General features: G+C 42.0%; 1 protein-coding gene across 7 annotated transcripts in view; it reads left to right on the top strand.

Moving 5' to 3' along the window:
- LOC124139372 (cytosolic purine 5'-nucleotidase-like) overlaps positions 1-24,972 on the top strand; it is a 210,343-nt gene that overhangs the window by 158,166 nt on the left and 27,205 nt on the right. For all 7 annotated transcript variants that reach the window (XM_046506397.2, XM_046506393.2, XM_048402595.1 and 4 more), the window contains one exon: positions 13,139-13,227. In XM_046506397.2, the coding sequence (XP_046362353.1) occupies positions 13,139-13,227 (89 nt within the window). The remainder of the gene's footprint in view (positions 1-13,138; positions 13,228-24,972) is intronic.

Below are 24,972 nucleotides of genomic sequence, written 5' to 3' on the forward strand. Positions count from 1 at the left end.
CAATGTAGGAGTCGAATGACTGAAGGTTGCATGATAAGGTTGTGTTGTATTAGGTTCCCAATAGTGTTCTGGTTCTAGTCCCAGCCTGTGCCATTTTCAACCCGGATCAGGCTTTTTTTATTTTCATATTTCCTGGATTTTTAGTCAAGGGCGGGTAACTCTGACCTGCTTTCCTAAAAAAATGAATGTACATGTTGCATGTGTCTGTGTGTCTGTGTCTGTGTCTGTGTCTGTGTGTATGGGAGATAATAAGGCCTTTTGGGCTTGTTTAGTGCATGCAGTTGACATCACTGTACTGAACTTTAATGAACTGCTGCGAAAAAGGACAACTATGTGTTTCCTTCAGAATTAAAAGAGCTGCTTTCCCCGACATGTCGTCGTGTCATTTTAGGCCAAACCAAAAGAGGAGAAACATATAAAGACTCTTTTTTGCCTAACTTTACTAACCACTTGCTGTGACTACTGGGTACTCCTAGAGATTCTCCATTCTTCCACTACTTAAATGACAGTTAATTCATGAAGTCATCATGAAGTCATCTTCCGGTCAATTCAAGATATGAACTGGGGTTCTGAATATTTTGTATTAAGAACATCCTTAATCTTAATTTTTGACAAGGAACCTTTGACCTATTATTCTTAATTTGAAACACTGTTTATTCAATTGTTTTGTTTTGACACTCAACAGTGAACTTTGGTTATAACGAACAGAAAGGGATTCGTTAATGAACCGAAGTTCATTATTAATATATATGCAGCAAATGGCTGGGATAAAAAAATAACTTCATTATATCTGTCAGTTCATTATAAGCGTGTTCATTATAAACGTAGTTTACTGTATATATATATCATCATAATGAATTATATATACCACTCAAGAAACTTAGGACCACCAAATTCTTTCATAGGTAATACTACTGTTGATCTGTCATGGCATGACAGATTAGTTAAAGTGATATGAAAGAATTGGGTGTTCTATGAGTTTATGCGAGTAGTTTATACAAATACACAAAACCTCCTAGCAAGTTGATCCCTGACAATAATGTCTCACAGCTTGTGTCAGTGAGTGAGTGAGTGAGTACGGTTTTACGCCGCTTTTAGCAATATTCCAGCAATATCACGGCGGGGGACACCAGAAAATGGGCTTCACACATTGTACCCATGTCGGGAATCGAACCCGGGTCTTCGGCGTGACGAGCGAACGCTTTAACCACTAGGCTACCCGACCGCCCCCGTGTCAGGGCTGAGTCACAACTAACAGAGGATTTGTCACCATTTGAATTAACAATACCAGGACGTGACTTTAACTGAGACTTTATGGTAATTTTTTATTTATTGTGTTATGTCAGTTCACAGGTGTCTTTATTTATTGCTTGAGTAACAAGAAAGGTATGCTGAGAAGTCAGAGTTGATATCACTGTAAACATGCACAGGGATATTCATGATAAAAGATGGTGAAATATTTGAGTAAATCTCTTTTGAAACTTAACACTTCCATGATATTTCATGATTTACTGCATATTTGATTCCAAGAAATTGTTGGTGAAGTTCTACTTTTTGTCCCTAGTTCAGCAACGTGTCAGCTCATTCTTTCAAGATTAATTGGCTGCTGAAAGGTTTTGTTGCATGTGGTTACTGCTGATGTGGTGTTTTGTTTGTGAAATCACAAGTTGCTGAGACATCTCATGGATATCATGTTTCCTTTATCTGTCATGTCCTGCTTGAGGAATCATTTTGACATAACTATTAATTATATCAACGGTGAGCTTCACTCTCAAGGTTTTGTCTTCTATATGTAACTGTTGACATGATAACTGAAGAGGTATTTGGTTTAGGGAAAGAAACTTGGCAAAGATCGTTCTGGGGTGAGGCCTTGAACTCATGATGTTACGACTGACCTCTGTAAGGTCAAGGTCATTATGGAAGTTGGTGTGCCTGTTTGCGTACTGCATGTGTACCAGGACGTGGAGTCATCCCACAGATCACATCCTTAACTTTTCATTTTGCCAATGGAGTTAATGTCTTTGGACAAGGTGTTTTCGACTCTGGACCAGTAGGATTAGTAGGTACGAATCCCATTAGGGGCTCGGAAATGTTATGGCTGGGGCTGTGCATGTTCCTATCAAATATGAACAGCATAAGGCACAGTACACTAAATGTGGCCCGGGATGTGCCTTCTGTTGATTTGGGTGGGGGGGGTTGGAATATGTTTGTTAAATATGATTTGATTAAATAAATCATTGATTTTCCAGTTTTTTCATTTGTCCTCTCTATGATGGTACACATGTATTCTGACCAATAAGCTAACATAGCATCATGGTATTCACACTGGACTCAACATATATTAGGCTAACTTCAGTCTCTGAAATGAACATATTTTACAGAAAAAAAACAGTTGTTAAATTATAGTTATAAAATATAATGAAAAGGAACCCAGGGACTTTCTTCATTTCCCTGATACTGCAGTAATCTAGACTTGCCAAACATTATAGACTTTCATGGGCCGTATTGGATATATTTGTTTCAGGGTCTGTATGACGGACTAAGGATATATATACACTGGGTGATGGAAGATCAGTAAAATCTAATTCAAGTAGAACAGCCAGTCCCAGATCAGTCAAGGTCAAGGTCATATAGCAAGAGCTAAAACTGGTCTGGGAGAATACAGAATAACGTAACTGGCAACTTTTATTTTCAATGTTTATTCTACTTTATGTTGTTGATTTTGTGAGAAAGTGGATGCTTTTTTAATCCACAGTCAGCAATAATTGTCTCTGGTCTGTATCGGGTGGTCAGGTTTGGTGACTTGGTTGTGTATGCTCCCTCCAGGATCAGCTGTCCTTTAAAAGCTGATCAAAGCTTACTCACTTAATTCCATGTGGCAAGTCCTGCTCAATTGGTTAATAATCATTCTTGAATTAAGTTTAAATTGTGCTCTAATGTCATATTCGAGAAAATGTTGATTGTACTTTTCCAAAATTGTTGGTTGCTTTCACAGGGTTTCAACATAGTAACAGTGTTCTTCCTGTCTTGTTGCACCAAGTGCATTTGTGTTTCTTCTAGTCCTGCACCATGACCGTGGAATATATTTATTTTATGAAAAAACATAATCTAGAAATGCATACAAAAGCAAGTCTAGCCAGCTCAAGCTAGCTCTATTCCACATCAGCATAGGGAATTTTTTTTTTTTTTAGAGTCAAGAAGGATCTTGTGTAACATAAGATTTCAGAGACTAAATGTTAGTCTATGTTTCTTCCAAAGCAAGCAAATTTTGTTAGCTGTGCTATATTTTGAAACGTGGTGGTGATTGTGATGATGGTGATGATGGTGATGATGGTGATGATGATGATAATGGTGGTGATGATGATGATAATGATGATGATGACGACGACGATGATGATGGTGATGATGATGGTGGTGATGATGATGATGATGATGATGATGATATTACGCAAACACAATGAAGATGAGGCCTTTAAGACATATGTCCACCACCATCCGATACCAAGTCTATAGTTGCCATGTGATACAAGGTCGTAATAACCAGCCGGCACATACACACAATTACCAGTATCAAACCTAGCATTGTTCTTGTAGGTTCCAGCACCCGGATGGCCTACTTGCTTCTGTTGTAATTTGCATCTGTCAGCGTTTCATTTACAATCTTTCAAGCACGTGCCTCCTGGCTGTGGCGCCATCCTGTGATTTATCCAACATTATCATTGTAACTGGCCGTGCACTCCTACGATGAGGCACTGCAGGCCACCATTGTGCCGTCACGGGGTCATGGAGTGCAGTCGTGCAGCGGGTGCAGTCGCAACATCAACACATGTAGCGGTTCCATGGGGATCCTTCAAGGAGGATTGTTGTAGTTGTCTTTATGTGTGTTTGTAAGAAAAGTAATGAATGTTTTGCAAATTGTCCTCTAAATTATCATGCAATTTACAGGTAGGAATTATTTTGGAATAAATGTTGATAAAAAGGTATGTTATTGAACTTGCTGACCTGATTTCATTTGTGAGAGGGTTGGGTAAAGGATGAGGTTATTGGATGAGAGATTGCATGAGTGAGGGTGTGGGCGAGGATGATTTCAGAATGTTTCATAATTAATCCTTAGTTAAAGTAAAATGGTATTCAGGTCTAAGTAAATCAGGTCTATGTAAAGTTTGGTATTATGTAAAGTCTCAACTATTGCAGTGGCTTTCAGTGGCAATAACATCTATAGATTCCATCTCATGGTTCTGTGTAGAGGGCCATGTGACCTAAATCTAGTATGTTCGTCTGATGGTTTGTATTGTTTGTTGTTTAACGCCACGCTCAGCAATATTTCAGCTATATGACAGAAGTCTGAAAATAATCGAGTCAGGATCAGACAATGCAGTGATTGACATCATGAGCATCGATCTACGCAATTGGAATACAATGACATGCATCAACCAAGTCAGCAAGCATCACCACCGATCCCGTTTGTTACCTAGCTCTTACGACAAGCATAGTCGACTCTTACGACAAGCATAGTTGACTCTCACGGCATGCATAGTCGACTCTCACGGCAAGCATAGTTGACTCTCACAGCAAGCATAGTTGACTCTCACGGCAAGCATAGTTGACTCTCAAGGCAAGCATGGGTTGGTGAAGACCTAGTCTCCACCCGGATCTCCACGGGTCCTGCCACATACCCGTATGTGAAGCCTGGCCACCTGATCACTTGCTTTATAACGGTGGTAGTTGCTACACCAAAACATCACTGTCATTGTAATAAAGAAGTTGTATCTCCACAGAACTATCTCCCTTGTTCAGCATGCCAACTTATACAGGCCACTTGATCCCCTTTGTGGCCTCTTACGACAAGCACGGCTTGCTGAAAACCAATTCTAATCTGCATCTTCTCGGGTCTTCTTTATGTAGTCAAACAGTATGACATTCCATTTCATGACCCAAACAACCTTCAATTTGTTTGCATCAAAACTCCTCATTTATCCAAGGCATTATATTATACGTCCATTTTCTTACAAGACATACTAGACCCTTGGACGGTGCCATAGCAATGTTTTGAGCCCAATTTGAAGGCATGATGCCAAAAATAGCCATGCAGTCAAATTAAACTCGTCAGCAAGAGGAATTGTGTGGTAAATTAGAGATAGGAGAAATGAAAATGGTGGCATAAATCCCAGACTGAAGCCAACATCTCTGTGGTGTCGTGGATAAGGTTCCTGCTGAACAGCGGGGTCGGGTAGCCTAGTGGTTAAAGCGTTCGCTCGTCATGACGAAAACCCAGGTTCGATTCCTGACATGGGTACAATGTGTGAAGCCCATTTCTGTTGTCCCCCGCCATGATATTGCTGGAACATTGCTAAAAGCGGCGTAAAACCAAACTCATTCACTCAATGAAGAGCGGTTCAATCCCCTAATGTGTCATACCTAAAAGCGGTTTAATATGGTACTTGTTACCCTGTCTGATGCTCGGCATTAAGGGGCTCAAACAAGGACTGGTCGGCTCGGAGTCAGTATATTGTGTCTGAGTGGGGTATTCATGTTAAACTGTGGCATGGTATCTAAGTCGGCAAGCACTGTACAACAGACTGACAATATGATGTAATGATAAAATCAGATTTTTTGGCTAATATGCAGTTAATGTTACCTGGTGATTTTCATCGAATAAATAAATACAGTAAACTACTGTTATAACGAACTTAAAGGGTCCACAAATTTTAGTTTGTTGTAACCATAGTTTGTTATAAGCATATATATATACAGCATATATGTATAGCAAAAATAAGTTTGTTATATCCATCAGTTCGTTATTAACGTAACTTACTGTAGGGTTTGGTGAAACTTGGTGCTGTGTATGCCACACAAATCAAGCAATGATAGATGACTTCTTTGATAGGCATTTAGAAGTTGGAGTACTAAGTAAGGATAAGAATTTATGGATGAACAACTTCTTTATTACAATTAAGAGCTACTTTTCGGTGTAGGTTCTAATGGTGTGAGAAACGTTGCTCTTAATTGTAATAAAGAAGTTGTTCATCCATAAATTCTTATCCTTACAATGATAGATGGATGTCAAAACAAATGTAACTCCTGAGGATTGTGGGCCCAGATACAGACCTAATTTTTTGTAGAGCCTCTTGACCCCTATCCCATGATCTGAGGCAAAATGAGAAATGTGGAATTCTGACGACGACAAGAGATTCAGAGAATTGTTGACTTGATATCAAATTTGCAAACTTTGAGTTAGTTTTATCACAAAGGAAAGGAATTGTTCTGAACTAAGACTTGTCAGTTGGATTACCTCAATAACATGATATTGGGGGCACGGGTGGCACGGGGGCACAGAGTTATGTCCCTTGGGTACGCCAGAAACCTATGATTGTGGGTTCGAATCCCGGTTCGCCCCTATTATGTTTCTAGGTTTGTCAGCACCATGCCCGTGCTCTTGGGATTCACCGAAGTTATAAACGTCTGAGACCTGCATGACTTCGGGCTTTTCTCCCACATTAAGCTGACACGCTGTGATATAACTGGAATACTGTTAAAAGCGGCGTTTTACCCAACTCACTCACTCACTCACTGTGGGGCGTAGTCATGTATGTGGTCTATAAATAGACATCATATGATCCATTTGGGTAGTGAAGCTCATGAAAATATCTATTTGTTCTTTGAGATAAACATATTTGACAACATGTCGGTTTTTCACCGTAAATATAGTGTAATTGTTATGTATAACTGTGTAAAATTGTTTGAAGGAAGTTGTAATGTGTACTGTGAATGCCACAAACGTTTCACTCATCACCACAGACGTACAAACTGAATGATATTAAACAGACAATTTTTTTAAAAGAAATCCATTAAATGTTAAAACCTTTGATAGTAATTGAAATGATGACAGATTAATTGAATTTGTTTACCAAAAACAAACATCTTTGTTTACATTTAATCTCATTAACCTTCCAAGTGTCTGGTGTGGTTCAAAAGCAGACAGGGAGATCTCTTTCAGATGTTGAACAAGTCGCGTGTCAGTGTCTCTGTCCTCATTTGCCTCCAGGTGGCGCTCATCAGATGGACACCCGACCAGACACGAGATCGTTAAGCTAATCATTAACACTCGTGCAATGAGGTCTCGGCTAGAGTCTGTTTTGTTGTGTATTTTTTCACATCAAGATGTCTGGGCTTGATTTACATAAAACGTGGCATATGACTTCCCTTAAATGATTTGTTGGACAGCAGAGAAAAATGGTAAATGTCATATGTAGGCCTTGACAAGATGAAAAGAATGTTTGTTATCATGCCAGATATGGGAGATTAATGATATCGTATTGATATCAGAGATAGCCGGACACACTTGTGGTACAGAAGGGAGGTCAAATGTCAGAGGTCACCAAGGTTGGATGAATAAGATAATGCAAAGCCATAAATAGATAATGACAGGAAAATGTAGAGTAAGAATAAAATCTTAAAAATTGTTTTAGAAATAGATAATATTATTCTGTTACAACCCTTAATGTTTTATAGATGGTGATGTGATCCTTTTTCAAAAGAAAAAAAGACTGGAATGGTCACACTCGTTCTCATTACACTGTTACGGGCTCTGTGGTGTAGAGGAAAGGTGAGGTCACATGGTTGTTTGGTTGGTTTGTTGTTTAACGCCGCACTCAGCAATATTCCAGCTATATGATGGCGGTCTGTAAATAATTGAGTCTGGACCAGACAATCCAGTGATTAATGTCATGAGCATCGATCCACGCAATTGGGATCGATGACATGCATCAACCAAGTCACGAGTCTGACCACCCGATCCCGTTAGTCGCCTTTTACAACAATTTAAGCATAGTCACTTTTTACGGCAAGCATGGGTTGCTGAAGACCTATTCTACCCCGGAATCTTCACGGGTCGAGGTGAAATGGTGCATGCATGCATGCTCTAGTCTGACTAATGCCAGTTTCATAGTGCTAGCCCACTGAGATACCATACCGTGGTTTAACATTGATACTCCACTCAGAGACAGTGTACTGACTGCCAAGCCTACCAGTCCTTGCTATCCCCTAAATGCCGAGCACCAGGCAGGGTAAGAATAAGTACCATATCTTAACGTCTTTTGGTATGACGCAACTGGGGATCGAACCACCGACCTTCCACTCTTTGGGCGAACGCTGTATCCACTACACCACCACCATTGCTGCTATCTCTGAATTAGAACACACTTTCTCTTGCTCTAGTCTAATTTCATTGGATGGCTTTTTTGAGCATCGTGCCTTCAAACTGGGCTCAAGAAAAAGCTACGATTGTAAATGGGTCTTTTGGTGCAATGAAACCAGGGATTCAACAATCAACCTGCCGGTCTCCGGGCAGACACTCTCTGATATCTCGTGAATATGAGTAATTCTTCATATATTAACCAACATGTATGGTATTCATGTTTCTTTTGTTGGTGAGTATATTTTGTATTTCATATTGATTATTGAGATATACATCGTCTTTCATCCTCAATGTTGAGATATACACCATCTTGCATCCTCAATGTTGAGATATACACCATCCTGCATCCTCAATTTGAGATATACATCATCTTGCATCCTCAATGTTGAGATATACACCATCCTGCATCCTCAATCCTCAATGTTAAGATGTACATTGTATTTCATCCTCAATGTTGAGATATACATTGTATTGCACCCTGACTCTTGAGATATACACCATCCTGCATCCTCAATTTGAGATATACATCGTCTTGCATCCTCAATGTTGAGATATACACCATCTTGCATCCTCAATGTTGAGATATACACCATCCTGCATCCTCAATTTGAGATATACATCATCTTGCATCCTCAATGTTGAGATATACACCATCCTGCATCCTCAATCCTCAATGTTAAGATGTACATTGTATTTCATCCTCAATGTTGAGATATACATTGTATTGCACCCTGACTCTTGAGATATACACCATCCTGCATCCTCAATTTGAGATATACATCGTTTTGCATCCTTAATGTTAAGATGTACATTGTATTTCATCCTCAATGTTGAGATATACATTGTATTGCACCCTGACTCTTGAGATATACACCATCCTGCATCTTCAATTTGAGATATACATCGTATTGCATCCTTAATGTTAGGATGTACATTGTATTACATCCTCAATGTTGAGATATACATCGTATTGCATCCTGAATGTTTTTGACGTCATGGATTAGTTTCCTTTAGTGTGTCCATTTAAAGAAACAAGGATAGACCCTTTAATGTTTTTATGCCAAGAGTTAACAATGAGCAGCCTCATGAACTGATTGATGTTAATTACGATAATGAATATTAACCCCAAATCTATCAAGAGCATCTGTTGAGGAAAGACATGCACATAAATGTTTCTTGGCCAGAGTTCAAATTGAAATGAAAATAGACAAAACACTATCAGGATATTCTCAGGTCTATAGAGAAGAATAATGTAATTTGGCATAAATAGACATTGCTGGGAAGGGGGCTTGGACAGTCAGCATGAACGTAGACAGGTACAGTTGCTAGTAGATGTCTGCTACCTGAGGCTGGTCTACCCACACAGACCGGGCCCATCCTGTTCCTGCCTGTCCCCTCGGCCTTGTTAAGAGATGAATCAGTGCCGGCACAGATAATGCCAAGTCTGCTTTGCCTGCCCACGTGAACAGACTTAGATTTCTGGCTACGAAAATGTTTCTATATGTTTTGCAGTTAATTCTAAACTGTTATTAAGTTCTGATTTCAATGTTTCAGATCCTTGATATTCACACTTCAACTTTAGTTAATTAGTTATAACGGGTGATGAAGATGATGATGATGATGATGATGATGATGATAAGTAGACGGTGATTGTGATTATGAAGATGAGGGTCATGATGATGATGATGATGATAAGTAGACGGTGATTGTGATTATGAAGATGAGGGTCATGATGATGATGATGATGATAAGTAGACGGTGATTGTGATTATGAAGATGAGGGTCATGATGATGATGATGATGATGATGATTAGTGGAGGGTGATTGTGATTATGATGATGAGGGTCATGATGATAATGATGATAATTATGATTAGTGTTGGGTGATTGTGATTATGTTGATGAAGATCATGATGATGATGATGATGATTAGTGGACGGTGATTGTGATTATGATGATGAGGGTCATGATGATGATGATGATGATGAAGATGAAGTCATGCATGTTCATGGTGGGGATGATGATGATGGTCCACAATCACTAGCGATGTTGGTGACATTAACAGTGTGTTCCTTCTGTTATTCCATACCAATGACACATTTCTTTTCTTCACGTGAGACGTTATTTGTATGTGGTATAATAAGACCACCTATGAATTATGCAAACAGAAAGGTCCTACCTGGGCTAAAAACACTAGGATTGACCGAATAATGGATGAGCTAAATAGAAAAAAACTTGGCATATCTCTTTCTTAAAAACATGTCCATCGAAAGAACTAGACACGTGGACCTTCCTGGGAGTATTCTGAGCCCTCCCAGCCTCAATCCATCATCACTGAAAGTCAGTATGGGAGACAGAATATATCATTTTTTGCATGAGGAAAAATAAACACACCATCATATTTTTCACATGTTGATTGCGTTTATTTATGAGTAGACAGATGTGGAAATATCAGTAGGCTGGTGGCAGGTGTTTAAATGTCACTTAGGCCACCTGGTCATCAACGCTGGCTTAGCACAGTACTGTTGTTATTGGCCAGCTGTCAGCTCTCTCTGGGTGTTTGTGCAGGTTCTATTCCCCTGTAACACATGGTTGGATAGTACCCATGTTTAGGTGGCTGTTTCTGAATGTGGATGAGTTCTCAGATCATGGATGCTTGCTCAAGAAGGATTTTGTGGATGAGATTTTTTAATGTTTTTGAGGAATTGTTTTGATTGCGCAGTGAAATAAATGCATCAGATTCATTTGTTTTGAGACATAATATGTTTTTTTTTCTATGTTTATTGTCTGTGTATTCATTCTTATTTTTTCTTGTTGAGGCCAGACAGGAATTTCATTTTATCAGAGTTACTTGACCCCTATCCCATGATCTGAGGCAAAATGAGAAATATGGAATTCTGACGAGGACAAGAGATTCAGAGAATTGTTGACTTGATATCAAATTTGCAAACTTTGAGTTAGTTTTATCACAAAGGAAAGACATTGTTCTGAACTAAGATTTGTCAGTTGGATTACCTCAATAACATGATATTGGGGGCACGGGTGGCCCCATCGTCTAAGGTGCCGCGATTTGCTGTGCAGAGTTGCGTCCATTGGGCACGCCAGAAACCTATGATTGTGGGTTCGAATCCCGGTTCGCCCCGATTATGTTTCTAGGTTTGTCAGCACCATGCCCGTGCTCGTGGGTTTCACCGAAGAAATAAACGTCTGAGACCTGCATCACTTTGGGCTTTCCTCCCACATGAAGCTGACACTCCGTGATATAACTGGAATACTGTTAAAAGCGGCTTTAAACACAACTCACTCACTCAATAACATGATAGTTGACTTTTCAAATGTATGTATATCTGGTGGTCTGGTGGCCCAGTCACTTGCTTGATTGCATGTCATAACATGAAGGTGTCTTATATCAATCACTGGATTGCCTGGTCCATACTTGGACAGTTAAATACCATTATTTTTATAATGGAGTGCAGAATTAAAACAAAATAAAACAGGAGAATAAAAGGGGCTTTATTCCTTTAATTGTCAAAAGTGTCAAATTACATATGAAGAGATGTTGCAAATGTTTGCTCGTCAGCAAACTTCATCAGGACAAATATAGTGGTCTCATCACAAATCATAATTTGCAATGTTCATTCTGATCTGAAAAGTAAATGTTGCATATGTGGATTATGTTTCAATATTCCTCATGTCCCTGAGACATCAGTATGGGCATTATAGTGAGTGAGTGAGTGAGTGAGTTGGGTTTAACGCCGCTTTTAACATTATTCCAGTCATATCACGGCGTGTCAGCTTAATGTGGGAGGAAAGCCCGAAGTGATGCAGGTCTCAGACGTTTACCACTTTGGTGAAACCCACGAGCACGGGTATGGTGCTGACAAACCTAGAAACATAATCGGGGCGAACCGGGATTCGAACTCACAATCATAGGTTTCTGGCGTGCCAAAGGGACGCAACTCTGCACAGCGAATCGCGGCGCCTTAGACGACTGGGCCACCCGTGCCCCCATGGGCATTATAACACCCCTGACCTGACCATGTGGGGTAGCCAATTGTTACACCAAGGGATTCTGTCCATCTGTCCCTCCTTCTGTGGACATTTTGTGTGCAACCTGTAACTTGAAAACGACTGCATAGATTCTTTTCAAACTTTGTGAACACTTTCTATACCAATAGGAGAGGTCCAGTGCAAAGTTTGATTTGAATATTTGGATTTTCTGATAAAAACCCAGCTTTTTTTATTTTTGACTTTACTTATGTTTATGTTTTTACTTAATTGTAAGTGCGACCTATAACTTGAAAACTACTTCATGGATTCTTTTTTAATTCAGGGTACAGTTTCCAATCTAATAGAAGAGGTGCAGTGCAAATATAATTTTGATATGTGTGTTTTCCGAAAGAATATGATTTTTTCATGTTTTGAACTTAGAATTGTATTTTATTTCAACATTTATGTGACCTATAACTTGAAAACTACTGCATGGATTCTTTTCCGATTAGTGGTACCATTTCTATACCAATAGGAGAGGTGCAGTGCAAAGTTGATTTCAAAAAGTGGATTTTCTGAGAAAATATTGCTTTTTTCATGTTTTCAACATAGATATATTTTTATACCCCTGACCTACAATGATGCCCTAGTGCATCTTTGAATCATGCCATTACCATGTTATATTATTGTGCTTTTTAAGAGAAACCAGTTCAAACGTTAAGGCATCATTATATCTCCAATATCAAAATTGTACTTCAGCTGGAAGACCAGCCCACTTTTTGTCTTGTTTCCAGCACCGACATTATATTTAAAGAAATTTAATTTAATAAAAAAAGTAAAAGATATTTGTAAGACCTCAAAACTATTTTTCATATCAAATGTAAATTCATTCATCTTGAAGTGAAATCATGTTTAAATTCCGTTATGATTCCCCTCAATATTTTATTCACAGGCAGGAAATCCAGGCACTCTATCCAAGCAAGTTTGTTCAGATGGACGAGCACCGCTTCCGGATCTTCAATACCCTGTACGAGTTGCCAGGTAGGTAGGACTTCCACCTGGGAAACCACTTACGCTCTGACAGTGACGTAGAGCGCCATCTGGTAGTGACATCACACCAGCCTGCGGCCACAGTTATAATCACCACGTGGCGGTGGTACAATTAGCATGTGAGTGTGAGGGATACGAATAATTAACACCTGTAGAGAAAAGGGAGCATTATTGGCATGATTCCTGGAATTGTGTGGCGCTGAAGGAATTGGTCTAAGTGTTTTAGGGCATTATTGTTTTCCGGAGTTTTTGTGTAAAGGAAAATATTGTATTCATGGATTGAACTCTATGAGTGTGGTACTTGAAGAAAGAACGGTCTTTGAATTATTATTTTTTGCAATGTCATAATATTTGGAAAATGTTAAAAGAACATATGTTTTCCGTGATTTGTGTATGTATATAATGCAGTGTTAGGATTCTTAGCCAGAATAGCTCCAGACTACCACATGCTTGTAATAGAAGGCTTCTGAAAAAGGTCAGATGCGATGTTGATTGTTGAGTGTAAACAGTGTGATGGGCGACCACCAGAGAAGACCTCATCTCTGTGTGCTCACACTATCGACCACTAATTTGTGTAATTATTGAGTATAAACAGTGTGATGGGTGACCACCACAGAAGACCTCCTCTCAATATGCTCATACTATCAACCACTAATTTGTGTGATTGTTGAGTATAAACAGTGTGATGGGTGACCACCACAGAAGACCTCCTCTCAATATGCTCATACTATTGACCACTAATTTGTGTAATTGTTGAGTATAAACAGTGTGATGGGTGACCACCACAGAAGACCTCCTCTCAATGTGCTCACACTATTGACCACTAGTTTGTGAGATCCTGAGAGTTTTACGGGCTGCTCTGATACATCTGTAATTCTGCTGACTAGGCATAATGTACCGTTCATTCATCGTCTTGGGTATAGTTTGTAAGAGCGACTGAGCAACGGTTTTAACAGATTCCTTGGATAGCTAAGAATTAGTGTTTTTATGCTTGAAACATGAGATACAAGTCAGACTTATGAGCTTTGTAATTACATGAAGTGTGTGATTATGTTTGTATATAAACCCTGACATTTCCTCTTGTGGCACTCTCAAACATTCCTGACAACAAAGTGTTCATTATCTGCAGATGCACAATATTTCCTGTTTACCTATGAATGTTGTTTTCAGTTATGATGTAAAATTCTTTTGCATTGAATCACTGGTGTGAAGTGTTCAGATCCTACAGCCGATCTGTGAATATTAAAATTCTCTTTTGAGTGAGTGAGTGAGTGAGTTCAAACTTAACGTTGCATTATTTCAGCTATATGGCAACTCTCTTTTGAAGCAGTCCTTTTGGTACCGGTATGTTAATATGGTACTTTGATTGAATAAAAGCACCAAAAACCATTTTCATAATCATGTGAAATCTCTTCAAAGAGTGTAGTGCACTATATGATTTTGACTACATTATTAGCATGCTCAGATGAGTTGCTATCAAATAGTGATGATGTTTGTGAAAAGGTGAGCATATCCTGCCCCACCGGTGGCACCCATTACAAACACATGCAAAGCCAAGTCAACTGTTCACAGGAAAAAACATGGTAACATATGGCACAAGTCAAAATAGGAAATTGCATCATTTTTTGTCACTGATGTGTCAAATTCCAGTCAGCATTCCAGTCAAACTTTTTCACGGTATTTTGAGTGTCCATGTTTTCCCGAAGTAGTATATGCTTATATCTCTATCGTTTGTACAGTTTGTGGTGGTAATTTCTTTCTTTCCATCACAATAATCAACATCACATTCTTCAGTCAAGCCCTCAGTGGACAGGGTGGCCCAGTAGTACAAGCTGCTACTGGTCATGGGTTCTGATCCCGGGAGTAAACCACATCTTTCAGTCAAGCCCTCAGTGGACAGGGTGGCCCAGTAGTACAAGTTGCTACTGGTCATGGGTTCTGATCCCGGGAGTCACCACATCTTTCAGTCAAGCCCTCAGTGGACAGGGTGGCCCAGTAGTACAAGCTGCTTCTGGTCATGGGTTCTGATCCCGGGAGTAAACCACATCTTTCAGTCAAGCCCTCAGTGGACAGGGTGGTCCAGTAGTACAAGCTGCTACTGGTCATGTGTTCTGATCCCGGGAGTCACCACATCTTTCAGTCAAGCCCTCAGTGGACAGGGTGGCCCAGTAGTACAAGCTGCTACTGGTCATGGGTTCTGATCCCGGGAGTAAACCACATCTTTCAGTCAAGCCCTCATTGGACAGGGTGGCCCAGTAGTACAAGCTGCTTCTGGTCATGGGTTCTGATCCCGGGAGTAAACCACATCTTTCAGTCAAGCCCTCAGTGGACAGGGTGGTCCAGTAGTACAAGCTGCTACTGGTCATGTGTTCTGATCCCGGGAGTCACCACATCTTTCAGTCAAGCCCTCAGTGGACAGGGTGGCCCAGTAGTACAAGCTGCTACTGGTCATGGGTTCTGATCCCGGGAGTAAACCACATCTTTCAGTCAAGCCCTCATTGGACAGGGTGGCCCAGTAGTACAAGCTGCTACTGGTCATGTGTTCTGATCCCGGGAGTCACCACATCTTTCAGTCAAGCCCTCAGTGGACTGGGTGGCCCAGTAGTACAAGCTGCTACTGGTCATGGGTTCTGATCCCGGGAGTAAACCACATCTTTCAGTCAAGCCCTCAGTGGACAGGGTGGTCCAGTAGTACAAGCTGCTACTGGTCATGTGTTCTGATCCCGGGAGTCACCACATCTTTCAGTCAAGCCCTCAGTGGACAGGGTGGCCCAGTAGTACAAGCTGCTACTGGTCATGGGTTCTGATCCCGGGAGTAAACCACATCTTTCAGTCAAGCCCTCATTGGACAGGGTGGCCCAGTAGTACAAGCTGCTACTGGTCATGTGTTCTGATCCCGGGAGTCACCACATCTTTCAGTCAAGCCCTCAGTGGACAGGGTGGTCCAGTAGTACAAGCTGCTACTGGTCATGTGTTCTGATCCCGGGAGTCACCACATCTTTCAGTCAAGCCCTCAGTGGACAGGGTGGCCCAGTAGTACAAGCTGCTACTGGTCATGTGTTCTGATCCCGGGAGTAAACCACATCTTTCAGTCAAGCCCTCATTGGACAGGGTGGCCCAGTAGTACAAGCTGCTACTGGTCATGTGTTCTGATCCCGGGAGTCACCACATCTTTCAGTCAAGCCCTCATTGGACAGGGTGGCCCAGTAGTACAAGCTGCTACTGGTCATGTGTTCTGATCCCGGGAGTAAACCACATCTTTCAGTCAAGCCCTCAGTGGACAGGGTGGCCCAGTAGTACAAGTTGCTACTGGTCATGGGTTCTGATCCCGGGAGTAAACCACATCTTTCAGTCAAGCCCTCAGTGGACAGGGTGGTCCAGTAGTACAAGCTGCTACTGGTCATGTGTTCTGATCCCGGGAGTCACCACATCTTTCAGTCAAGCCCTCAGTGGACTGGGTGGCCCAGTAGTACAAGCTGCTACTGGTCATGGGTTCTGATCCCGGGAGTAAACCACATCTTTCAGTCAAGCTCTCAGTGGACAGGGTGGTCCAGTAGTACAAGCTGCTACTGGTCATGTGTTCTGATCCCGGGAGTAAACCACATCTTTCAGTCAAGCCCTCAGTGGACTGGGTGGCCCAGGGTTAGTCTTGCTCGCTCCTCCTATGGCCCTACAGTTGGTCCTTTAAATGCATTCAACAATTTGTCTGCCAGTGAATCTCTCAGGTGATCCTACAGTGTATCATACAAGTGACCACACAATCGTTCATACAGGTGACCTACAGTGGATCATACAGGATGTCCTACAGTGGATCCTACAGGTGGTCCTACAGTGGATCATACAGATGGTCATACAGTGGATCATACAAGTGACCCTACAGTGGATCCTACAGGTGATCATACAGGATGTCCTACAGTGGATCATACAGGATGACCTACAGTGGATCCTACAGGTGGTCCTACAGTGTATCCTACAGGATGTCCTACAGTGGATCATACAGGTGGTCCTAAAGTGGATCATACAGGTGGTCATACAGTGGATGATACAGGATGTCTTACAGTGGATGATACAGGATGTCCTACAGTGGATCCTACAGGTGGTCCAACAGTAGATCCTACAAGTGGTCCTACATTGGATCATACAGGTGGTCCTACAGTGGATCATACAGGTGGTCCGAAAGTGGACCCTACAGGATGTCCTACAGTGGATCCTACAGGTGGTCCTACAGTAGATCCTACAGGTGGTCCTACAGTGGATCATACAGGTGGTCCCACAGTGGATCCTACAGTGGATGATACAGGTGGCCCTACAGGTGATCATACAGATGGTCCTACAGTGGATCATACAGGTGATCCTACAGTGGATCATACAGATGGTCCTACAGTGGATCATACATGTCCTACGGTGGATCATACAGATGGTCATACAGTGGATCATACAGATGGTCCTACAGTGGATCATACAGGTGGTCCTACAGTGGATCATACAGATGATCCTACAGTGGATCATACAGATGGTCCTACAGTGGATCATACAGGTGGTCCTACAGTGGATCCTACAGGTGATCATACAGTGGATCATACAGATGTTCCTACAGGCGGTCCTACAATGAATCCTTCAGTGGATATTACAGTGGATACTACAGGTGATCATACAGGTGGTCCTACAGGTGATCCTTTAGTGGATCTTACACTTGTTCCTCAAGTGGATCCTTCTGTGATCCTCCAGTTCATTGATCAAACTTTCATTGATCCTGTGAATCCTACGTGCAGTGGGTCATTTAGTGGACCCACCAGGAACTCTATAAAAACGGAAAATTACCCAAACACACAATCATGTGCATTGACAGTTTACTAAAACCCATAAGTTTGCTGCATGTGATAAAAGCTGATTTATATCACTCCCTGTTCCAGCCCAGCCCATCCCCACCTATTAGCATGACACAAGCCAGGTGATATGGGCGGCTGGCCTCTGATGTTACCCCCTCTGCGCAACACCAGAAAGGGGGACATGTGGTTGCTTGTAGTTAACATCCTGTCCTTCACGTAATTAGCGAAATTAACACATTAACATCCTTCCTCCTGATTGACGGCTTCCAAGAGATGCTGATGAAAGATTGGTCTGTGTTTTACGAGAAAATGAGTTTGGCATCTACCATATAAACTTTGTGATGGCTGAGAAATGAGATCAAGATGGGATGGAATTGGGCCATGAAAAAGACTCCTGCTGTCTTGGTGTTTGGTGGGGATCCACCGGCTTAGAAGTTTTGTGGGGAAGTGTTAAGAAATGGCATGTGACCCCAGAACATGGTGAAAAAAGCAACATGAACGGTATTTAAGATGAAAAGGGGGAAAATATAATAAAGCAAACAAATGTAAGAATGTGATAATTTAACGTTGATATGCTGAAACTGGGAAATGCAACAGTGAGTTTTCATGATGACGGGAAAATGAATTGTAAAATTTATAGAGATTTTTAACTAAGGGGAAGAATTAAATTAAAAAATTAAAAATCATTAACTTATCATAAAGTTATCATTAAATATTTATTAATTTATTACCTAATCTGACGTTTATAACTATATTGTTTAACATCATATTCCATTCATGGAGCCTGCAAACTTGAACTATTTCTCACTCAGACTTCAAGTTGTACTGAACAGAAAGATGAAGGAGAAAAGAGAATATTGTTACATTTAGTTTTATGCTTCATTACAGAAAAAAAATCAAAGCAATTCTCCAAATGCTTCTGTCATTTAACTGGGTGCCAAAAAGTGGCATCTTTATGTAAACATTTTAAATACTTTTTGCTTAAAGAATGATAGCCTGGTGGGTTTTTGTGTGTCTAGCCCCAGTACCAGTGATCTGACAGATAATTGCTACGCTGACAATCTATCAGTTAGAAGACTTATTGTGAAAAATCTCAACCCTTCCTTCTCCATCAGCGTTCAGCTGTGCTTGAAATGAGTTTAGGGGAACTATGTATTTTAGAATGCTTAACAAATGTTAACAGGTACGAATTTGTATGTTCCTTAAACTGATTGCAAAAGATATTTTTGGGTAGTAATTATTTCTTGCACTGAATGGATGAATGAGTTGTTTGCTGTCTGTCAGGTATGTGAGTGGTGAGTGGTGAGTGAGTGAGTGAGTGGGTGGGTAGGTGGGATGGGTTGAGTGAGTGAGTTGAAGGGTGGGTGGGTGGGTGGGTGAATGAGTGAGTGGATGAATGAGTGAGTGGGTTCATGGGTGGGTGAGTGTGTAGTTGAGAGGGTGAGTTGGTGTGTGGGTGATTGAGTGAGTGGGTTGGTAGGTGGGTGAGTGAGTGAGTGAGTGGGGGGTAGGGTGAGCAGTGTATGTTGGGTGGGTGAGAGTGTAGTTGAGAGGGTGAGCGAGAGTAGGTGTGTGAGTTGGTGTGTGGATGTGTGAGTGAGTGGGTGGGTGAGTGAGTGAGTGAGTGAGTGAGTGAGTGAGTGAGTGGGTTCGTGGGTGGGTGAGTGTGTAGTTGAGAGGGTGAGTTGGTGTGGGTGTGGGTGAGTGAGTGAGTCGGTGGGTTCGTGGGTTCGTGGGTGAGTGAGTGTGTAGTTGAGAGGGTGAGTTGGTGAGTGAGTGAGAGAGTGAGTGGGTGGGTGAGAGGGTGAGTGAATAAGTGAGTGAGTGAGTGGGTGGGTGGGTGGGTGAGTGAGTGAGTGAGAGGATGAGTAAGGTGAGAGGATGAGTGAGTGAGTGGGTGGGTTTGTGGATGGGTGGGTGAGTGGATGGGTGGGTGAGTGGTTGGGTGGGTGAGTGAGTGAGTGATTTATAGAACCTGTGTTCTGCTGGGTTGACCAAGCACCTTTTTAACCTTCCTACCAAATCACTCACTCACTCCACTGACAGACTGGTGAAGTTGTTAACAAAAGTATGTTCTTCTTCAAGGTGTCTACATGAATATCAAATGAGATTATAAAGATACTGAACTAGATTCATAGATTGCCGTAGAACGTTGTTCACTGTCCCTGTCGTCAACTGGTGTCTTCGAGTCATGTGGCAGCGCCGCTTCCACAATGCTGACCTTGAGCCATGACAAGTAACCTTGAACTTTGACTCGTGCCGATATACAATATCACCCCTCTCAAAAGTGACAATATTATTTAACTGTCACTCGGCAGAGATAAGGTATTTCTTTCACTGATGAATTTGACTATATCATTGCCAATTATATAATAAAAAAATGTTATTTATCAATGATTATGCCATTTACAAACTGACATGGATATACTAGATGCCCTTATCTCATCATTAAGCGTCAATCATGCACGCAGACAGATATCACAATGATGAGTTAATAATCGATGATTAACATTTACAAATTACATGGTCCATATGCTAGCTGTCCATATGTCTTCCACGCATCAGGATTGACAGGTGACAGTTTAACATCCCTGGCATCCTGGGTGATGTCTTGTGGTGCTAGGTGCATGTGTCCTGAACGACCCCGAGACATGTTGGAGGCTCCTCAGTCAGGAAGGTCATTGAGGACAGTTCTGGAAGAGATATCCTGAACTGATGAGCAGCCGTGATGGAGAATAGACTTGCACAAGTCTATAAGGCAATAATTATTAGTTTAAATAATAATTTCTAGATCATATAAATAATAAGAACAAGTTGTCACTATAGGAGACTGGAGTCCTTACTGTCCACATATCTAGACTTGTCTATAAGGAGGATAGAGTTACTGCACATCCATGGACTTTTCTTTCAGTACAGCCCAGGAGCAAGGCTAGAATTTCTAGGAGGAGTACACTGATATATATAATCTTTGTGTGTTAATTTCAAGCTTTTAGTATTTTCATCAATATATTTTAAAAGAAATCATTGTCAAAATATTTTTTGTTTTCTTTCTTCAGAGTCTAATCTTTTCAATTATTTATTACAACATGATTTGCTTGACGATTTTTTTTCAAACTATTTTGTGAGTGAAAAATGTTGCTTGTGTATGTATTTGAAGTTTTATACAAACAGAGAATAGCGTGTGTAGTGTTGAGGGTAAAATGAACCAAACATTAGCGACATTAGTTTGATTTTATAGATTTAATTAACAATTTAACAATTTCTTTGAAGTCACTCCCTTCCAAACATTCCTACAACAAATATCAAATACAAATTGCCATAAATTTCTCTTGAAAGGTCAAGCTTGAAATGAGCCCTGAACAAGAATTTTAAGTTTTTAACTTCAAAGAATATTTTCAGTATTTCGTGGAAGAAATCAGGTACCATAGCCCTACAGGAAAATGTTGGTGTCATATTCACACCATCCCTAGGTCTGTGTGGGAGAAAGTGTTTACATATTTAGCAGTTCGATGTTTGGAAAAGGGTGGGCGAAGTCAGTGGGTGCCACATCTACCAGACATGTTGCCAATGTGAAGAATTTTATGAGATGAGCGATTGAAGATGATAACATGTTATAGCTGCCAAGTTTCTTTGAATCTTGTCCAAATGGAACTCACTTTGGAAAAACAATTTCTATCAATTTTGATTGAAATTGGAAAAATTATGGCTTTTTATTAAATCTCTACTCTTATGAGTCATTATCATCAAAGGATCTTTTTATAATAAATATAAAATTCAAGTATTTATGATACTTTAGTGTGAAATAATTTGTAAGATCAAAAGTTTGTGAAGCTGTGTAATTCATCTAAATTATAAAATGATTGCAAGTGTTTTGATAGGATTGATCTATATATCATATATGACATTTGGTTTTCCAGCATGTGTGTCAAATAGTTCAAATATCATAATATTAAATAACCATCAGAGCAGTAGATTTACTGTTATTTCTCAGGCGACAGATGGCCCAGTGGTCTAAGGGGCTGTGATATACATGTTCAGAGTTACATATAAACCCAGGTTCACCAGTGCGTGGGAGAGTGAGTGAGTGTGGTTTTATGCCGCTTGTAGCAATATTCCAGCAATATCACTGCTGGGGACAGAAATGGGCTTCGCACATTGCACCTGTGTCAGAAATCAAACCCTGGTCTTAGGTGTGACGAGCGAACGCTTTAACCACTAGGCTACCCCACCTCCTATAGAGAGGCTGAAGTTCCCCGCCAGCCCATGCTTGAGATCCTGGTGAGATTGGACGGTTACAATGTGTAACCTGGGTGATCGTGTGTCATTTTACTCTGATGGATGGGATTGTTGCTCATGCTATCAACCCCCGGTTTAACCACTAGGCTTCCCCACCGATTCACTCGTACCCCATGACTGTCATGTGAACCAGCTGACGAGGATGGATGCCTTTCATATACCAATACCTGAAGTGTTGAGTACATTTTGAAAGCACTGGTAAGAAACTAAAGTGGTCTACGTCCTTAATGGAAGTCTGACAATTGTGTGAGATGTTTGAATGATGAACGACTTTGGATGTGAGCTAGTAGCACTATTTGTGTCTGAACACATCTTGTAGTGTAGACCCTACTTACTCAGCCCAGATCTGACTTCACCTGTCCAGGTCTTCAGTGGAAGTCAACAGCTAGGAGATGTTGTCTGGGGAATGGTATAAACAGTAATCAGAATGTCTGACAGATCCACTGTACAAGAATGCAGAGGTTTATCGTATCTGTCGTACTGGACAAGTGTGGCACACTACCATCGGCTTGCAGTATTGGGTTGGGATGCAGTGATGGTGGGTGGATCTTGAATGTTCTTGAGGGAAAGTGAGCCTGGCTATCTGGCATAACGATCTTTGGGTCAGACATTGGTACCTTGGGGCGATCCAGTCATTGGGATAGGGGTTGGGTCAGACATGGGTACCTTAGGACAATCCAGTCATTGGGATGGGGGTTTGGGTCAGACATTGGTACCTTGGGACGATCCAGTCATTGGGATAGGGGTTGGGTCAGACATTGATACCTTGGGCAATCCAGTCATTGGGATAGGGGTTGGGTCAGACATTGGTACCTTGGGGCGATCCAGTCACTGGGATAGGGGTTGGGTCAGACATTGGTACCTTGCGGCGATCCAGTCACTGGGATAGGGGTTGGGTCAGACATTGATACCTTGGGGCGATCCAGTTATTGGGATGGGGGTTGGGTCAGACATTGTGATGGGGGTTGGGTCAGACATTGGTACCTTGGGACGATCCAGTCATTGGGATGGGGGTTGGGTCAGACATTGGTACCTTGGGACGATCCAGTCATTGGGATAGGGGTTGGGTCAGACATTGATACCTTGGGCAATCCAGTCATTGGGATAGGGGTTGGGTCAGACATGGGTACGTAGGGGCGATCCAGTCATTTGGATGGGGGTTGGGTCCAGACATGGGTACGTAGGGACGATCCAGTCATTGGGATAGGTGTTGGGTCAGACATGGGTACGTAGGGGCGATCCAGTCATTTGGATGGGGGTTGGGTCCAGACATGGGTACCTTGGGGCAATCCAGTCATTTGGATGGGGGTTGGGTGAGACATGGGTACCTTGGGGCAATCCAGTCATTTGGATGGGGGTTGGGTCAGACATGGGTACCTTGTGGTGATCCAGTCATTGGGATAGGGGTTGGGTCAGACATTGATACCTTGCGGCGATCCAGTCACTGGGATAGGGGTTGGGTCAGACATTGATACCTTGGGGCGATCCAGTTATTGGGATGGGGGTTGGGTCAGACATTGTGATGGGGGTTGGGTCAGACATGGGTACCTTGCGGCGATCCAGTCACTGGGATAGGGGTTGGGTCAGACATTGATACCTTGGGGCGATCCAGTTATTGGGATGGGGGTTGGGTCAGACATTGTGATGGGGGTTGGGTCCAGACATGGGTACCTTGGGGCAATCCAGTTATTGGGAGGGGGGTTGGGTCAGACATGGGTACCTTGTGGTGATCCAGTCATTGGGATAGGGGTTGGGTCAGACATTGATACCTTGCGGCGATCCAGTCACTGGGATAGGGGTTGGGTCAGACATTGATACCTTGGGGCGATCCAGTTATTGGGATGGGGGTTGGGTCAGACATTGTGATGGGGGTTGGGTCAGACATGGGTACCTTGCGGCGATCCAGTCACTGGGATAGGGGTTGGGTCAGACATTGATACCTTGGGGCGATCCAGTTATTGGGATGGGGGTTGGGTCAGACATTGTGATGGGGGTTGGGTCAGACATTGGTACCTTGGGGCGATCCAGTCATTGGGATAGGGGTTGGGTCAGGCATTGGTACCTTGGGGCGATCCAGTCACTGGGATAGGGGTTGGGTCAGACATTGGTACCTTGGGGCGATCCAGTCACTGGGATAGGGGTTTGGGTCAGACATTGGTACCTTGGGGTGATCCTGTCATTGGGATAGGGGTTTGGGTCAGACATTGATACCTTGGGGCGATCCAGTTATTGGGATGGGGGTTGGGTCAGACATGGGTAACTTGCGGCGATCCAGTCACTGGGATAGGGGTTGACTGACATTGGTACCTTGGGGCGATCCAGTCATTGGGATGGGGGTTGGGTCAGACATTGATACCTTGGGACGATCCAGTCATTGGGGACGGGGGTTGGGTCAGACATTGGTACCTTGGGGCGATCCAGTCATTTGGATAGGGGTTGGGTCAGACATTGGTACCTTGGGCAATCCAGTCATTGGGATAGGGGTTGGGTCAGACATAATACCTTGGGCAATCCAGTCATTGGGATAGGGGTTGGGTCAGACATTGATACCTTGGGGCGATCCAGTTATTGGGATAGGGGTTGGGTCAGACATTGGGATGGGGGTTGGGTC

Source organism: Haliotis rufescens, unplaced genomic scaffold (genome assembly GCF_023055435.1).
Source record: "Haliotis rufescens isolate VD_foot unplaced genomic scaffold, xgHalRufe1.0.p SCAF_27, whole genome shotgun sequence".
In the NCBI taxonomy this organism is placed as follows: Eukaryota; Metazoa; Mollusca; class Gastropoda; order Lepetellida; family Haliotidae; genus Haliotis; species Haliotis rufescens.